Here is a 12920-nt window from a genome sequence, read left to right as displayed (position 1 = left end):
TTCCTTACCTTCACTACACAACAGTCTTCTGGAAATAGGGATGAAGCCACATTGATTTTGTGAGGACTGGTTAGTGTGTAGACAACCCTTGAATATGAATAGTGCTTAGGAAAAAAAAATTTGAGGATCCAAAGAAATTTACAAAGTCAGTTTGATTAAAATGATTGAGCCAGCTATGCAAACAACACTGGTACATAATTCTTTCTCTCCTCACTTAGGAAGAAACACTGTCAATGTTTGCTTACTAGCAGGATATTAAAATAGATACCAAAAAAATCTCCAAAAGCACTGACCGAACAAACACAGAACAAGTATTACATTATTTCATACTAATATATCATGACCATTTATTCACTTTTCTGCTAAGCTTTGGTTCTTCTTTCCTGTTTGCAAGTTCTTGAACCACATCCCACAGTCCTTCAACGCAGCAGACTGCTCGTGAGCTGGAGCTGATGTGCAGATGGACCCGAGCTCCTCTGCACAGGCTCCAGACTGGGTGATGTGAGCCAGCTTCATCCCAGAAGGCTTTAGTCAGTGATGTGGTTCTGTGCCTGAGTTAATGTGCCAGAAGAGACGTGCTTTCACATTCCAAGCTCTGCGTTTTCCAGGCTGATATTGCTTAGAAGCAGAGAAGCTCTCATTTATCAATGGACAGAAACTGAACCCGCCAAAGTGGAGGAGCCACTGCTGGAGAGTGACTCAGGCTTGTGACAGAGATGAAGCGGTAGGACACTGAGCAGAGGAAGCTCATACAATGAGCAAGAACAGCTTGTGTCACATTGCCACCTGTTCCTTTGACATCTGAATTTATGGTCTAAACCATAAATGGCCTAAGGCCTCATTTATTTGAAGTCAGGATAGAAACAGCACATGCTCTACAGAGCTCAGCTTCACGTTTCAAGTACCAAGCACATGCAAAACTGAACAAACCTTATGGAATTTGGGGGCCTTTGGTAACAAATAAAATTAGATACTATGCAAAACTATTATAAAGGAAAAGACATCAAATGAATCCCATCTAAACTAAAATAAACCATTAAAAAAAGGAAAAATTAAGTAAATAGATAAATATGAGTGTTTGAGGCCAAATGCCTCAAACCTACCAAGGGTTTCCTTGTTCCTACCAAGGAAATAATCAGATGGCAGTGAAAGTACTGGGGCAAAACTCCAGTTAGTATGTTCCTGTCCCTGTAGTTTATGGGAGAGGACAGAGATATAATCATCACATTGAATAAAATATATATCATGATTGGGAAAAGTACATGATTTTTTTAAGTCCTGTTACTTGAATAAAAACCATGAGGTGGGGATGACAAAGGCTAGAGAATGTGATAACATGTATTATTAGCAATTCAAAGAAAGAAGGGTACAGCTGCTGCAGGAAATGTTGGATCCAGCTCTGCAGCTGAGCTGAATTTGGTCCTCTGCCCTGAAGTGTTAGAAAGAAAAATGAGTGTACATAGCCATGGATTTGCTCTAATCCATGATTTGAGGATGCCAGTAGACACCCAAGATATCTATCCTGTATGGAACAGAGAAGGCTTGTTTTCTGTATTTGTTTAAGAGTGACAAATATCAGTAATATGGCAGAAATGTTTAAACAAGGACACAGCACGTCGTAAAGGAAAACAATCCATCTGTTTCAGCATCTGGTTTCAAGCATCCAGTTAGGTATCTATTGCAGTGAAGAAACTCTCCCAGGTTAGTTCCTACAATACTCATTTATCCTGGCTAGAAGAGTTGTCTAGGGTGGTTTGCCTAGGATGGTTTGTCTAGGGTGATTTGGACACAGGAAATAATTTTATAGCTGCTGTACTCTGTACTCTCTGGTAGGTTTAGATTTCATGTCCAATTGCAATTAACCAAGGAAGCTACATAAACATGGTCACTGTCTCCATACCTTTCAAATGACTGCACCCCTGCCTGAGATCTCTGGTAGCAAAGGTCTCGTAGCAGAGGTCTGTCCCCATCTGGCTCTGCAAACAGCCAGAACCAACAGGCAGCTCACCTGAATGCAGAGATCCTCCTTCCATCTCTGTCAGCTTCTTGGGAAACAAGAGTACTCAGGACCTTTCAGCACTATGGTGAGCTCCCCAGGACTTTGTTTATGTATCTGTCTCTGGAGTGTGCTGGGTAAACAGAAGATATTTGTACATTGCAAAGGTGCCCACTACATCATTTCAGGAGCACACACGACTCAAGCATGAAATTGATGAGCTATGACAGAAGTCACTGACAGCTACTCTCACACTGTACATTAGCATTATTGCTCTGAATTAACACATGTGCCTATATAGTGATATACTGTGTGAATAGTAAAGATGATTCCTCTAAACATGTAGGTAAGAACAGTAGCTATATAACCAACATAAGATCTCTATAGCTTGGTCACTGAAGGACTTTACTTGATTCTGATTGTGCCTTTTCAGTTGGATGCCAGTGGATCCCCTTGTTGCCACAGTTTTTGCTCAGCCTGTCATCATAAGCGATGTTTGTATTTGTGTTAGAAATAGCAGGAGACTTTTCTATCGACTTTCTAATAATACATAAAGAACTGCAAACCAATCTATTATGAGCACTTATCCTTCTTTGCTTCCTTTTTTGCTCTGATGCTTCATGTCTGATATTTGCTTGGTGAGTTTTTTTATAAATTTTAGAAATTCTGTTGTGTTTAACACTTTGACTTCCTGTTGGTGTAGTTTTTCTCTCCAAAGGAACAAACATACGTAGACTGAAAACTGAGCCATTCAGGATCCTCTTAAAATTTCATATAGTACCGCAAAGATACCCATATTTAAATTTATCCAATCTCTCACCAAATCATAGTAATGATATCCTCAGTTGCTTTAGTCCATGTGTCAAATCTGTGCTCTGTTTATACACAGGATATATGACTTCCTCCTCTTCTTTTGGTAGTGAATGGTAAAATAAAATGCCATGAAGGAGCTCCCAGTCATGCCTGTTGTGCTTCCACAAGTGACATTGGGTAGATTCCATCCCAAGCCTCCTGTGCTAATTTCTTAATCTTCAAAGTTTCTGACTTTAGATGAGGAACTTTGAGTGCACTGTTTATTCCAGGATATGTCTTGTTTAGCTTCTCCAAAAAAGTGATTAGAATGAAGCACAGCATTTCATGTGTGGTTTTAAAGGAGATGAGTCAGTTCAGTTGAGCTAGACATTGTTTCTGAAACATCCAGCACCTTTATTTAGATTGGGGAGGAAACTAAGAAATAAGAAGGAAAAAACCAGCAGATTCAGCAGATCTTATCTCACTATTTCCCCCTCCTGTTTTCATTTGCACTTCCATTTCCATGCAATATTTCATTTCTTTATGCATCTATCACTGTTTGCTTCTGTCAGAAGTTCAAAGGCAGCCTGCTTTCATAAAGGAGAGGCAGTATTGACTGATCTATAATATTGTTTCTACCTTTTTTGACCAATTCTCAATGCATATTTTGAGTTTTGAGAAGCATTTCATGAGTCACTGGGCAGTTGGAAAAATCTATAGTGTAGGCTCATTACTTTGCTGGCTGCTGAATGTTTTCCACTAGTTGTGTTGCAAGGCAAAAATGCAGTCTTTTTTCTCAGGAAAAAGAGGTTAAAATTTCATATATACATAAATAATAAAACAACACATGGAGGTGATATCAGTGTGATGTATTTCATTTTATATATACTTTTGACTGCCCTGCTGTCCATTAATCCACACAAACTCCCATCATAGTCTAACCTCCTTAGCACCTTTAGTCTTGCTTTTCTAGGTAGTCAGTCAAAAAAAGTCTCCCTTCTTTCCTCTGAAATGTGGCACTCCCAGCCATCCTCCCAAATGTCACTGGCTGCAGGCCCAGGACAAGCGCTGTTCTGTTCTATGCTAGTGATCATGGTTTAAGCTCCAACCTCACGAGGCTGCAGAAGTTGGAGCTTTACACTTCCATGTGAGCTCCTTGCCCCAGCAAGCAGAGATGGATAAAATGGCTGTAGGAGTTTATTTCAGTAGAGCCAAGAGGTCCAGCTCCCAGAGACAGATCCAGGGCTTCACAGACCACAGAATATAATGGAAATGACAAAATGATGCAACATACCAGAAGTCACTTTTAGATTAATTTTAAATATTTAACAAATATTTTCTCCTGTTTCCTGCCTATCAAATCTTAGTAACTCATTCTGCATTTCAAAGGCATAAGGATATCAAAGTGGTCCCGATACAGTTAACCTCACCCATCCAATCTATTTTAAGCACTTCTATCACCAATATTTTTCTGAAAAACACCTTCATACACATAGTGTGATGGGAATGTATTTAAGTGCTTTCAGCACTCCTGCAGAGTGACATGCAGAACTCACCTAGAGTTTAACTACTTATATCACACCAGATCCCTTTTCTTCTCACTCTTTTGTGAAGGGTAGTAGATAAACAAAAACTCCCTTTTTCTTATTCTCTTTAAAATTCGGCACAGATCTAAATCAGTTGTCTAAAATAATTTTTTTTTTTCCCAGCAAAAGAACCACACTGCCATCAATGAGTCGGAAAATAATTAAACATTTAAGACTGTCTGGGCTTTTGTTCTGAGAAGGTGACAAGGCTGAAGGGTAGCTGCAGCTTCCAGTTTAGCGGCATTCTGTGTACTGACTGCATGTGCAAACACTCTGCCTCTGGCCATGGTGGAAAGGAGACAGGCACAGCAAGATCACACAGGTGGTAGACAATGCACTTATGGAAAACAACATCTGGATTATCCACAGAAACACCCACCATTGCCCTCATCCCAAAATCCACTGAATATTTTGGCTACCAGTTGCTGAGGTGCACTGGCATGGAGGCTCCTCCACTCAAGTACTCATTGCAGGCCAACCATCATGTGGAAAGTATGTTTATAATTGTGCATTATAGTAAGGTGTAAATTATGCTACATAATCTCTATAGGAACTTCATGAGAAATCAGCCATAGCTTGAAAGGGTTATTTTATATCTAAGGAAATCTCTGAAAGACAAACTGGGCTAAAATGCTTTACAAAAAGGTAGTTATTTCATACATCCAGACATCTCAGGGGAAGTTGCCGTTTGAGCAGTTTTATTTAGGAATCAGTGAAAGAACTCTGTTGCTCCAAGTCCATCGTCAGTTTTTAGAGGTTTGTCTCTCTCTGCACCACTACTTCTTTCACAGATTTCTCACTCTGCATGGATTTTTATGTTGTCATTAGCATCTTAGGTCTTCCTGAAGCTGCCACAAGCAGATTTTTATTCCATATGGCTATTTTGTCAGCCTGTAGCTACAAGAAAGATGAAAATGGGAAGGGTAAGTTTGAAGAGGAGACAACCCAGACCATTCCATGCAGATGAAAAGCTCTCCTCAATCAGATTTGGTTGAAAAGCCCTACTACCACTCTGCCCCTTTTTCTCCTGGGCTAGGGAAAACAGCTGTTTATGTTTTAATCTGTCTTTACCCCCACCTCTAAGGAGGAATAGAAATGCATGGATCGTTCATTATCTCTTGCATATAGAAAATAAATTGGTTGAAGTAGAAAGTCAAATGGACTTTAAGAAGTTTTCTGTATTGACTCATTTCCAAGTTGATTAAGTACTCTTAAGTGCAGCCTATGCTCTTCTCCTTGCAAATCTAGCTATTGGGTATACAGAATCATATTTACATGTACGCAGATTCCAGTAGTGTTAAAACCCCCAAACCTCCAGATAGCTAGAACTATTAGTTCATAGGAATTTAAAATTAAATTAAATAGCTGGGCTGTTTTCCAGATGATTTTTAAAGTTCCTGTGCTTACACAAAAACCTCCATAGGATTTACATTACACTACTGTATTTGTTTCAGTGAGCAGTTGACTGCCAAGAATACGGTCTATGACCAAAATGGTAATCTAATTAAATATTTGACAAGCAGAAAGCTGGACATTATTCAAGTCAAGCATTAAATTAGAAAATTTAGTTTGTCTCCTTTATCAGTAGATTTTTAAATCAGCCTATTCTACCAAAACCCATAAGTTTAATGAATTTGGTCAGACATACTGTGTAACAGATGTCTAACATACAGCCAGGAGCCTAAATCATAAAAATGATGCTTCACTTTGGCACTGCAAAATATATATGAAAGACTCAGAAAGGTCAGTCACCAGCAACCTGCTTGCTGGTAGTTGAGAAACAGCACTGTAAAATGCATGAGCTGCCTTCTGTAGTCTCTTATAGGAAGCCTTGGGAAGCCACAGATAATTTGCTTTCAATGATTCATCAAGTTGGTCCTTTGTTTCACTAATTTGAGTGTCAAGTGCAACCACATAATAAAGAATTACCAAGACCTGATAAGATTCTTCTTACATTGCTCTGTTTGTCTGAACAACTGGTACTGTTGAAACCAACCCTACAAACCGAATAAACAGCGGGTGTCTTCCGTGGAGTGATAAAGCTGTGTTCACTGCGTTATCCGCTGGTGAACCACACCTTCATGTTTCTTTTTCCTCTCTTAAAAGGCACTAATTGCAGCATGCTGGGCCCATGCTAGAGATGGCATTTGTTTCACTGTTAGTCCTCCAATGAATTAACAAAGATAAAAAATTGATTTCAATGACAATTCCAGCCTTGAGAAACATGCTATTGTGACCATGGTTGAGTTACTCTGTTGATAGTTTTCTCCTTAATATAATTTTTAATACCACATAGCTGCAGGTTAGATGTGAAGCCATATATTAGAGCTACTATTTCGATGAGTAGTTTCAAGTGAAATAATTTCATGATTAGGAGATAGATTTTTTTTTTAATGTTGTCAGTCTAGTAACTTCGTAAGAGATCAACCCTAAAAATGGCTTGTGTAGAAGAGGCACATTTATAAACGTGGGATTCCCACAGCAAAAGATATTTGTAATCTGGGGTCTGATAAACTTTTCACAACTGAACTGTACACTATTAATACAAAGAAAGAATAAAAAAACTTTAGAAGGCTGCTTGTGAGAGTGGGAAAATGTCCGCCTTCAGAAACCAGAGAGATGGCATGGGGAGCAAGTCTGTGAGATTTCATTTATAAGATGAAAAAAAGCTTCTGTCAAAAGGCTTTGAAACTGGTTGTTAGAGCTTAGGTAAGACTGTGTGAGGGGGTATTGTCAGCACCGCACAAGGAGTTGAGGGCGTCGATTTTTTTACTAACGTGAATTTAAAGTATCGCCTGATCGCTACCAGCTCCAGGAAAGCCAGGTAGCGGTGGGAGAACGAGAAATTTTCCGCTTGGGAAAAATACAAATAATGTAATGTGAAGGTCGTGCCCGCTACCACAAGCAGGACAGAGGCCTGGGTAGAGGCAAGGAAGGAGGCAAGGAAGGAAGGAGCTCTTGCCCCTGCTCCTGCTCGCTCGGGGCCGGAGGGGCGCCGCCCGCCCGGTGCCCGCCCGGTGCCCGCGGCGATCCCGCCGCCGCCGCCGCCCCCCCGCGCCGCGGGCTCGCCGGCGGAGCAGCGCCCGAGCGGAGGCAGAAGTTAACTTCCACCTGCCCTGAAGTCGCCGCTGCGCCGGCAGCAGGAGGCGGAGGCGGAGGCGGAGGCAGGCGGGGCAGCCGAGGACCCGGCTCTGGCAGGCTCCGAGGGTCCGGCCGAGTGTAATTCCCCCCTAATCCCCGCCACGGCGGCGCTTCCCTGGCCGAGCCATGTCTGCGGCTTCCCCGCCATGCCGAGCCTAGCGGGGAGCGGGAGGACTGGCGGCCGGGAGGCGCACAAAATGAAGACCCTGATGGTAAGTGCATTGTTGGCACGGCTCATCCCGGCTCCGGCGGCGGGGAGGAGAGCAGGGGAGCGGCGCGGAGCGGAGCGGAGCTGCCCCGGGCACCCTGCACACGCTCCAGCCTTCGCCGGGCTGCATCCCCGCGGCTCTCCGGCATCGCGCGGAGGCGACCAAGCCTTGGTGGCGGCGGCCAAGAACTTTCCGCCTGCTTTCTTTTATTCGTGTTGCTCGTGGTTTGGGGATTTTGTGTGTGTGTGCGTTTTAAGGAGCGTACGGAAAACCGATCTGCTTAAAGGACGAGGCTGGAGGTATCTGGGCGGGGGGAAGCGCTACAGTCCCCAACACTCGTTAAAATGCACGAATGAGATGCCCAAAGGGGGCCGGCGGCACGGGAATGAGAGGCGCCGGGTAGCCGGGCGCACGGAGGGGAGAAGAGGCGAGGAAGCAGGGCTGGGGGAGAAGGAGGGAGCCACGGGAGCGGGCTGGCGAGGGGGCAGGAGGAGGACGGAGGGGATTCCCCTGTTTTCTCCTCGCACTTCTGCCGGGTGTCTGGCGGGTGAAACTTGCGGGTGCGCTGGCGGGGAAGCGGCGCGCCCCGCCGGGCCCCGCGGCGGGGGGAGCCCGCTGAGCCGGCTCTCTCTCTGCCCCCCGCAGCGCCACGGGCTGGCCGTCTGCCTGGCGCTCACCACCATGTGCACCAGCTTGTTGCTCATGTACGGCGGCATCGGCATCGGCGGGGGCCACCCGGAGCCGCGGCGGCGGCAGCAGCAGCAGCAGGTGGCGGCGGTGCCCAGCCGCCCGCCGGAACGCGGCCAGCGCCACCCGGCTCTGCCCGTCGGGGCCGGCCTCCTGGAGGGCTACATCAGCGTCCTGGAGCACAAGGTGAGCCGCCGGCCGCGGGACCGCCCCTCCTTCCCGGCCCCCTCGGGGGGCACCGAGCCCGCAGCTGCCGAGCTCTCCCTCCTGCCCCCGTGAGGTGCCCGGTTCCTCTCGGCGGGGCCGACGTGCCCTGCCTGCCTCGCTCTCGGGGTTGGCTTAAGCGGCCTCCGGGTGCCGTCGCGCCTGGCCCAAGAGCAGAATTACCGGGGTCAGGAGCCGGCCTCCAGCCCGCGGTTGAGTATTTATGCCGTGCTGCTTCTCTTCTCCCTTGCACAGTAGAAAGGGGGAGGGAAAGATGAAGTGTTTCTAATGTTGCATGCTCTAGGTACAGTACAAATGTATGTTTAAGATGATATTAGTAAGAGTTAAAGTATGAGGTTTATTTACTGGAGGGCAAAGTCAATAGGTAGGTGTTTATTCTTAGCTCATTTTGTCATAGGAAAAAAGAAAAAAGTCTCCTGCACAAATGACCTTTTCATCCCCCCTTCTGGGAAGCAGAAGTTATCACCCGTAATTTCCATTCTAGAAATTTGGGGCACTTCTTTAATGGTGAGCAAAAATGATGTCCCTCCTCTTGACAGAAGAATTACCAGGCTGTATTGTCAGACTATAATACTTGTTTACCAGAGATAGGCAGATTAAGCTTTGATGGCTCACAGGACAGATGTAGTGACATAAAGTGAGCAAGGTGGCACATCTATGCCAAAGAGATACTCAAGCTTCAGTTTTCTTAGGAGGCAGATTCCTCTGCTTTTTGTTTGGTCTTTGGTTGGTCGCTTTCAGCTGGAAATTTCAAGGTCTTCCTCTTCCAAAACCCCAGATATTGTTTAGTGCAAACATGTCTTGCAGTAAAAATTTACTTAAAAAAATAAACAAGAGGAGTGAGGATTCACAACTTTCTTATGTTTTCACATCCAGACTGACAACCTTCTGAAAGATATGTTGTCAGACAACTTACTGGGCTCAGTTTGGAGGTACTGTGTGAAGGTATGAGTGACTTTGATATACAGAGGTTTTTACTGCTCCTTCTAGCATAACTTTCTATGCAAGAGTTATCTGTAGGGCTCTTAGCACAGAAAAATAGCACATGATGGTGCCTTGTAGGCTTTGCTTTCTTACATGGTTCTCCTGGAAATTCTCAGATGTAATGCCTATAGAAAAAGCAAGTTTGGCCATGGGCTTCCTGCTGTCTGATGAGTACTGTTGGAATTCTTTTGTTCTTCTTGAACATGACTGTATGATAGGTGTAGATAGATGTGCACATGGCTGTTATATCCAGCAGTAATTGAAAAGACATCTGTAGGTTTTTTGGGATGCGTGTGTGAGTAGCCTTCTGATTCTGATAATACCTCACAGTGGTTTCTCCAGACTCACAAATACCCCTCATTAACAGGCCATACTTAAAATCACTGTTCTGTTATTTTCCAGGGTAATTTTCATGTTTCCTTGTGTTTTGGAGAAAGATGATCCTTTGGTTTTTTAATATATTGTAATATGGCCCAAACCCCACAGATACTCTATTTCTGAATTTCATTTCACACAGCTCATGCCTCACAGTAATAATCTCCTGAAGGTTTAATAACTTTTCCACCTAACTTCTGTGGGTCAGAAAGAATATTGTGCTATCCCTGCTGTGTTCCCTGCTTGCTTTGTCTGAATTTAATGCACACAAGATCATGCAGAGAGCTGTGCCACTGTGGTATACAGAGCAGTGAGGACACTGCATTACCATAAGGAGACTGGGGAGAAAGGGGCTTTGTCTCTTAATAATGTATTTATTTTTGTAATTTAATTTGGTAGTCCATGTGCTTGTCACGGATTTACAATCCCAGAATAGATAGGTTTCACCCATAATAAAAAATGGAGAATGCAAAAAATCACAGAAATTCATGGTTTGAAAAAAGAAGGATGCAGGATTGGGGATGGTGAGAGAATAGGGAGAGAGCAAGAACTGAGGAATGGTGAGACATATTCAGAGAACCTGTGGTTTGGGTGGGACATTGGAAACTGCAGAGAAGACAGCTTGAATAGCAAGTGAAATGAAGGAATTGGGGAAGTTTTAAGGAATGTGAAGAGAGCTGCAGGAAGAAAGCAAGGCAAAATTCTGTAGCTGTGAAAAGGACATGATATTTGAAGAGACAGAGAGGTCTGGAAGGAGATGAGAAGTATCTGTTGTTTGAGGACCACAGGCTTTCAAAGGTAAGGCAGTAATGAATTCAGCAATGGTACATGTTATTTTGATAGCACAGAGGTGATGTGTGAAATGATAATGAATGGTAGATTTTTCACAGTATGGCTTCCTTAATTTCCCATATAGAATCTTGGAATTAATCTGTCAGGTTGAATGACTTGAAACTGCATGACCATTATCCAGAAATCATCCTTGGTATGTGTTCATGCATGAATGACAGGTGGCAGTAGACTGAATGTCTGGATCATTCTTGTGCTTGTTTCTGGATCCCATAATTTGCTTTAACAGGAAAATCTCCTTTCATGTTCGTGGTGTTGTACCCATTCTGGTGCATTTAATGAGAGTAAGTATGCACATATATGTAGGAGCTGTCTGCCAGCTACTGAAGTTAGTGATCCATAATCACAGTGTGAGTATTGACACATGAGCTGTGTAAGTATGTGGTAGTAAAGATGTTTCTCTTCAGGGATAAAATTTAACAATTGTCCTCATTGTGAAATATCATGTATTACAAATGTCTGTCACTACTAGCAATACAGCTCATTTAGTAGTGCTGGATGATCATGTATGGAGACTATTTGCCAGAAAATCTGGGCACTCAGTAACAATGATTTTGAAATATAGCCTGCAATATTATAATTACCAATTATTTTTCTTCTTTTATTTTATATTCAGTAAGAAGTGTAGTTCCTCATCCATACTGTCAAGATAAGCAGGCAGTCTCTGAGAATACAGTAAAATATGTCTTTTTTTTCCTAGGTTGAAGAGGTTTTTTGCATGGGTTTCTAGTCTTTGCTTTCATAGTTCCTGCAAGCCCATTTTTCCATGAGTCAAGCATCAGAGATCAGAGCCCCTGTACTTAGCTTTAGTAGCCTTTCACAGTTTAGCAGTGCATACTTAATTTTTGTTGAGCTGAATTCTTGGAACAAAAAAAAAATCAGAAATGTTCTGGATTCAGAAATGCAAGTGGATCCTTGTCATTTCACCTTTGCATGTCCCACAGTAACAGCAGTTGACAGACCTTGTTGATGGATGTTTGAAATGAATAAATAGTATCTCTTTTTGTTCCCAATAGCTAGATGTTATATCCTAAAAAAATGTCACATTTTGAACAGAAAATATGGTTTGCTGATAGTTTTTATTGAGAGGTCAAGGACTGAAACAAAGGGAAGAAGTGGTGGCTTCTAGTTCAAGGAGCTGTTGACTCCTACAGAGGCACTTTGAGTGTAGCACTGCTTAGCTGCTGCATCTGCTCTGCAGTTAGAAAGGACAAGAGTCCTACACTGTCAAAGTGACATCTTTCATGAATTCTGTGGGTGTTATCCTGAAATTAAAGAGGTTTTGTCACTGGCATTGAGGGAAGCAGAATTATGCTCTTCTGTGGGGAGGCATGGGGATAAGCCTTTCTGTTGATTTATCATAGTGCTAGCAAGAAATTACAATGCTAATATTTTTAAAGCGATTACTGCATACAAATAAGAGAATGTTAATGAAAGTAGGAAAGCTAGCACTATTCCAGAACTTGCAAGAAATAAATATTTAACCATTATATTACGATTCTGAAATGAATGTGAGAACATGTCTCTGGATAGTTAAAAGGCTTTTTACGCAGTATTGACTCAACAGTTGGTGCTGCAAATAAAATATGAGTTTGTCACGTATGTAATTGAATAATATTTCAAGCCATCAAGGATTTTGTTTCTTAGAAAATAAAAAAAAATTAAAATCAATCCTGCAGTCAAAATGTATGATTTATTAGAAATACTTTTGAATACCTTAAGAGCGAATTGAGATCAACATGATAATTTAAGTGATCACCATGATTTCTTAATTTATGATAATGTGAATTATCATATGCAAAGAAATCTTGATGATCCCTCTAAATTAATGCAGATCAGAGAATAGTGTAGTTAATGAAGTGTTTGAGGAAGAGTCATTCTGCAAATAGTGCCACTATAGCTCCTTAATCTCTGAGTTGCAAGAAGTTGCTCTTGGGTGAAACTACTTTTTGTGGGATAGTAAACTTTGTGCACTTAAAATCAGGTGGGAATCTTGCCATGTTTTATATTATTTTTAGTAATTATTAAGTCAAATGAGTTTGGAATTTTAATTTTTACCTCACTAAACCATTGACA

General features: G+C 42.6%; 1 protein-coding gene across 2 annotated transcripts in view; it reads left to right on the top strand.

The window, feature by feature from the left end:
• Positions 1 to 7140: 7140 nt before the first annotated feature.
• The window catches only part of ST6GALNAC5 (ST6 N-acetylgalactosaminide alpha-2,6-sialyltransferase 5), a 66422-nt gene continuing 60642 nt past the window's right edge, over positions 7141 to 12920 (top strand). Inside the window, exons 1-2 of one of the 2 annotated variants that reach the window (XM_054638315.2) lie at positions 7141 to 7727; positions 8370 to 8597. In XM_054638315.2, coding sequence (XP_054494290.2) covers positions 7662 to 7727; positions 8370 to 8597 — 294 coding nt within the window. In that variant the 5' untranslated portion in view covers positions 7141 to 7661. Of the gene's footprint in view, positions 7728 to 7796; positions 8024 to 8369; positions 8598 to 12920 lie in introns of those variants that run through there. The other variant, XM_077182382.1, reaches the window with a different exon arrangement.

The sequence above is a fragment of the Agelaius phoeniceus genome, chromosome 8 (genome assembly GCF_051311805.1).
Source record: "Agelaius phoeniceus isolate bAgePho1 chromosome 8, bAgePho1.hap1, whole genome shotgun sequence".
Classification (NCBI taxonomy): Eukaryota; Metazoa; Chordata; class Aves; order Passeriformes; family Icteridae; genus Agelaius; species Agelaius phoeniceus.
The sequence above is the reverse complement of the archived record's forward strand: the minus strand, read 5'-3'. Positions and strand labels throughout refer to the sequence as shown.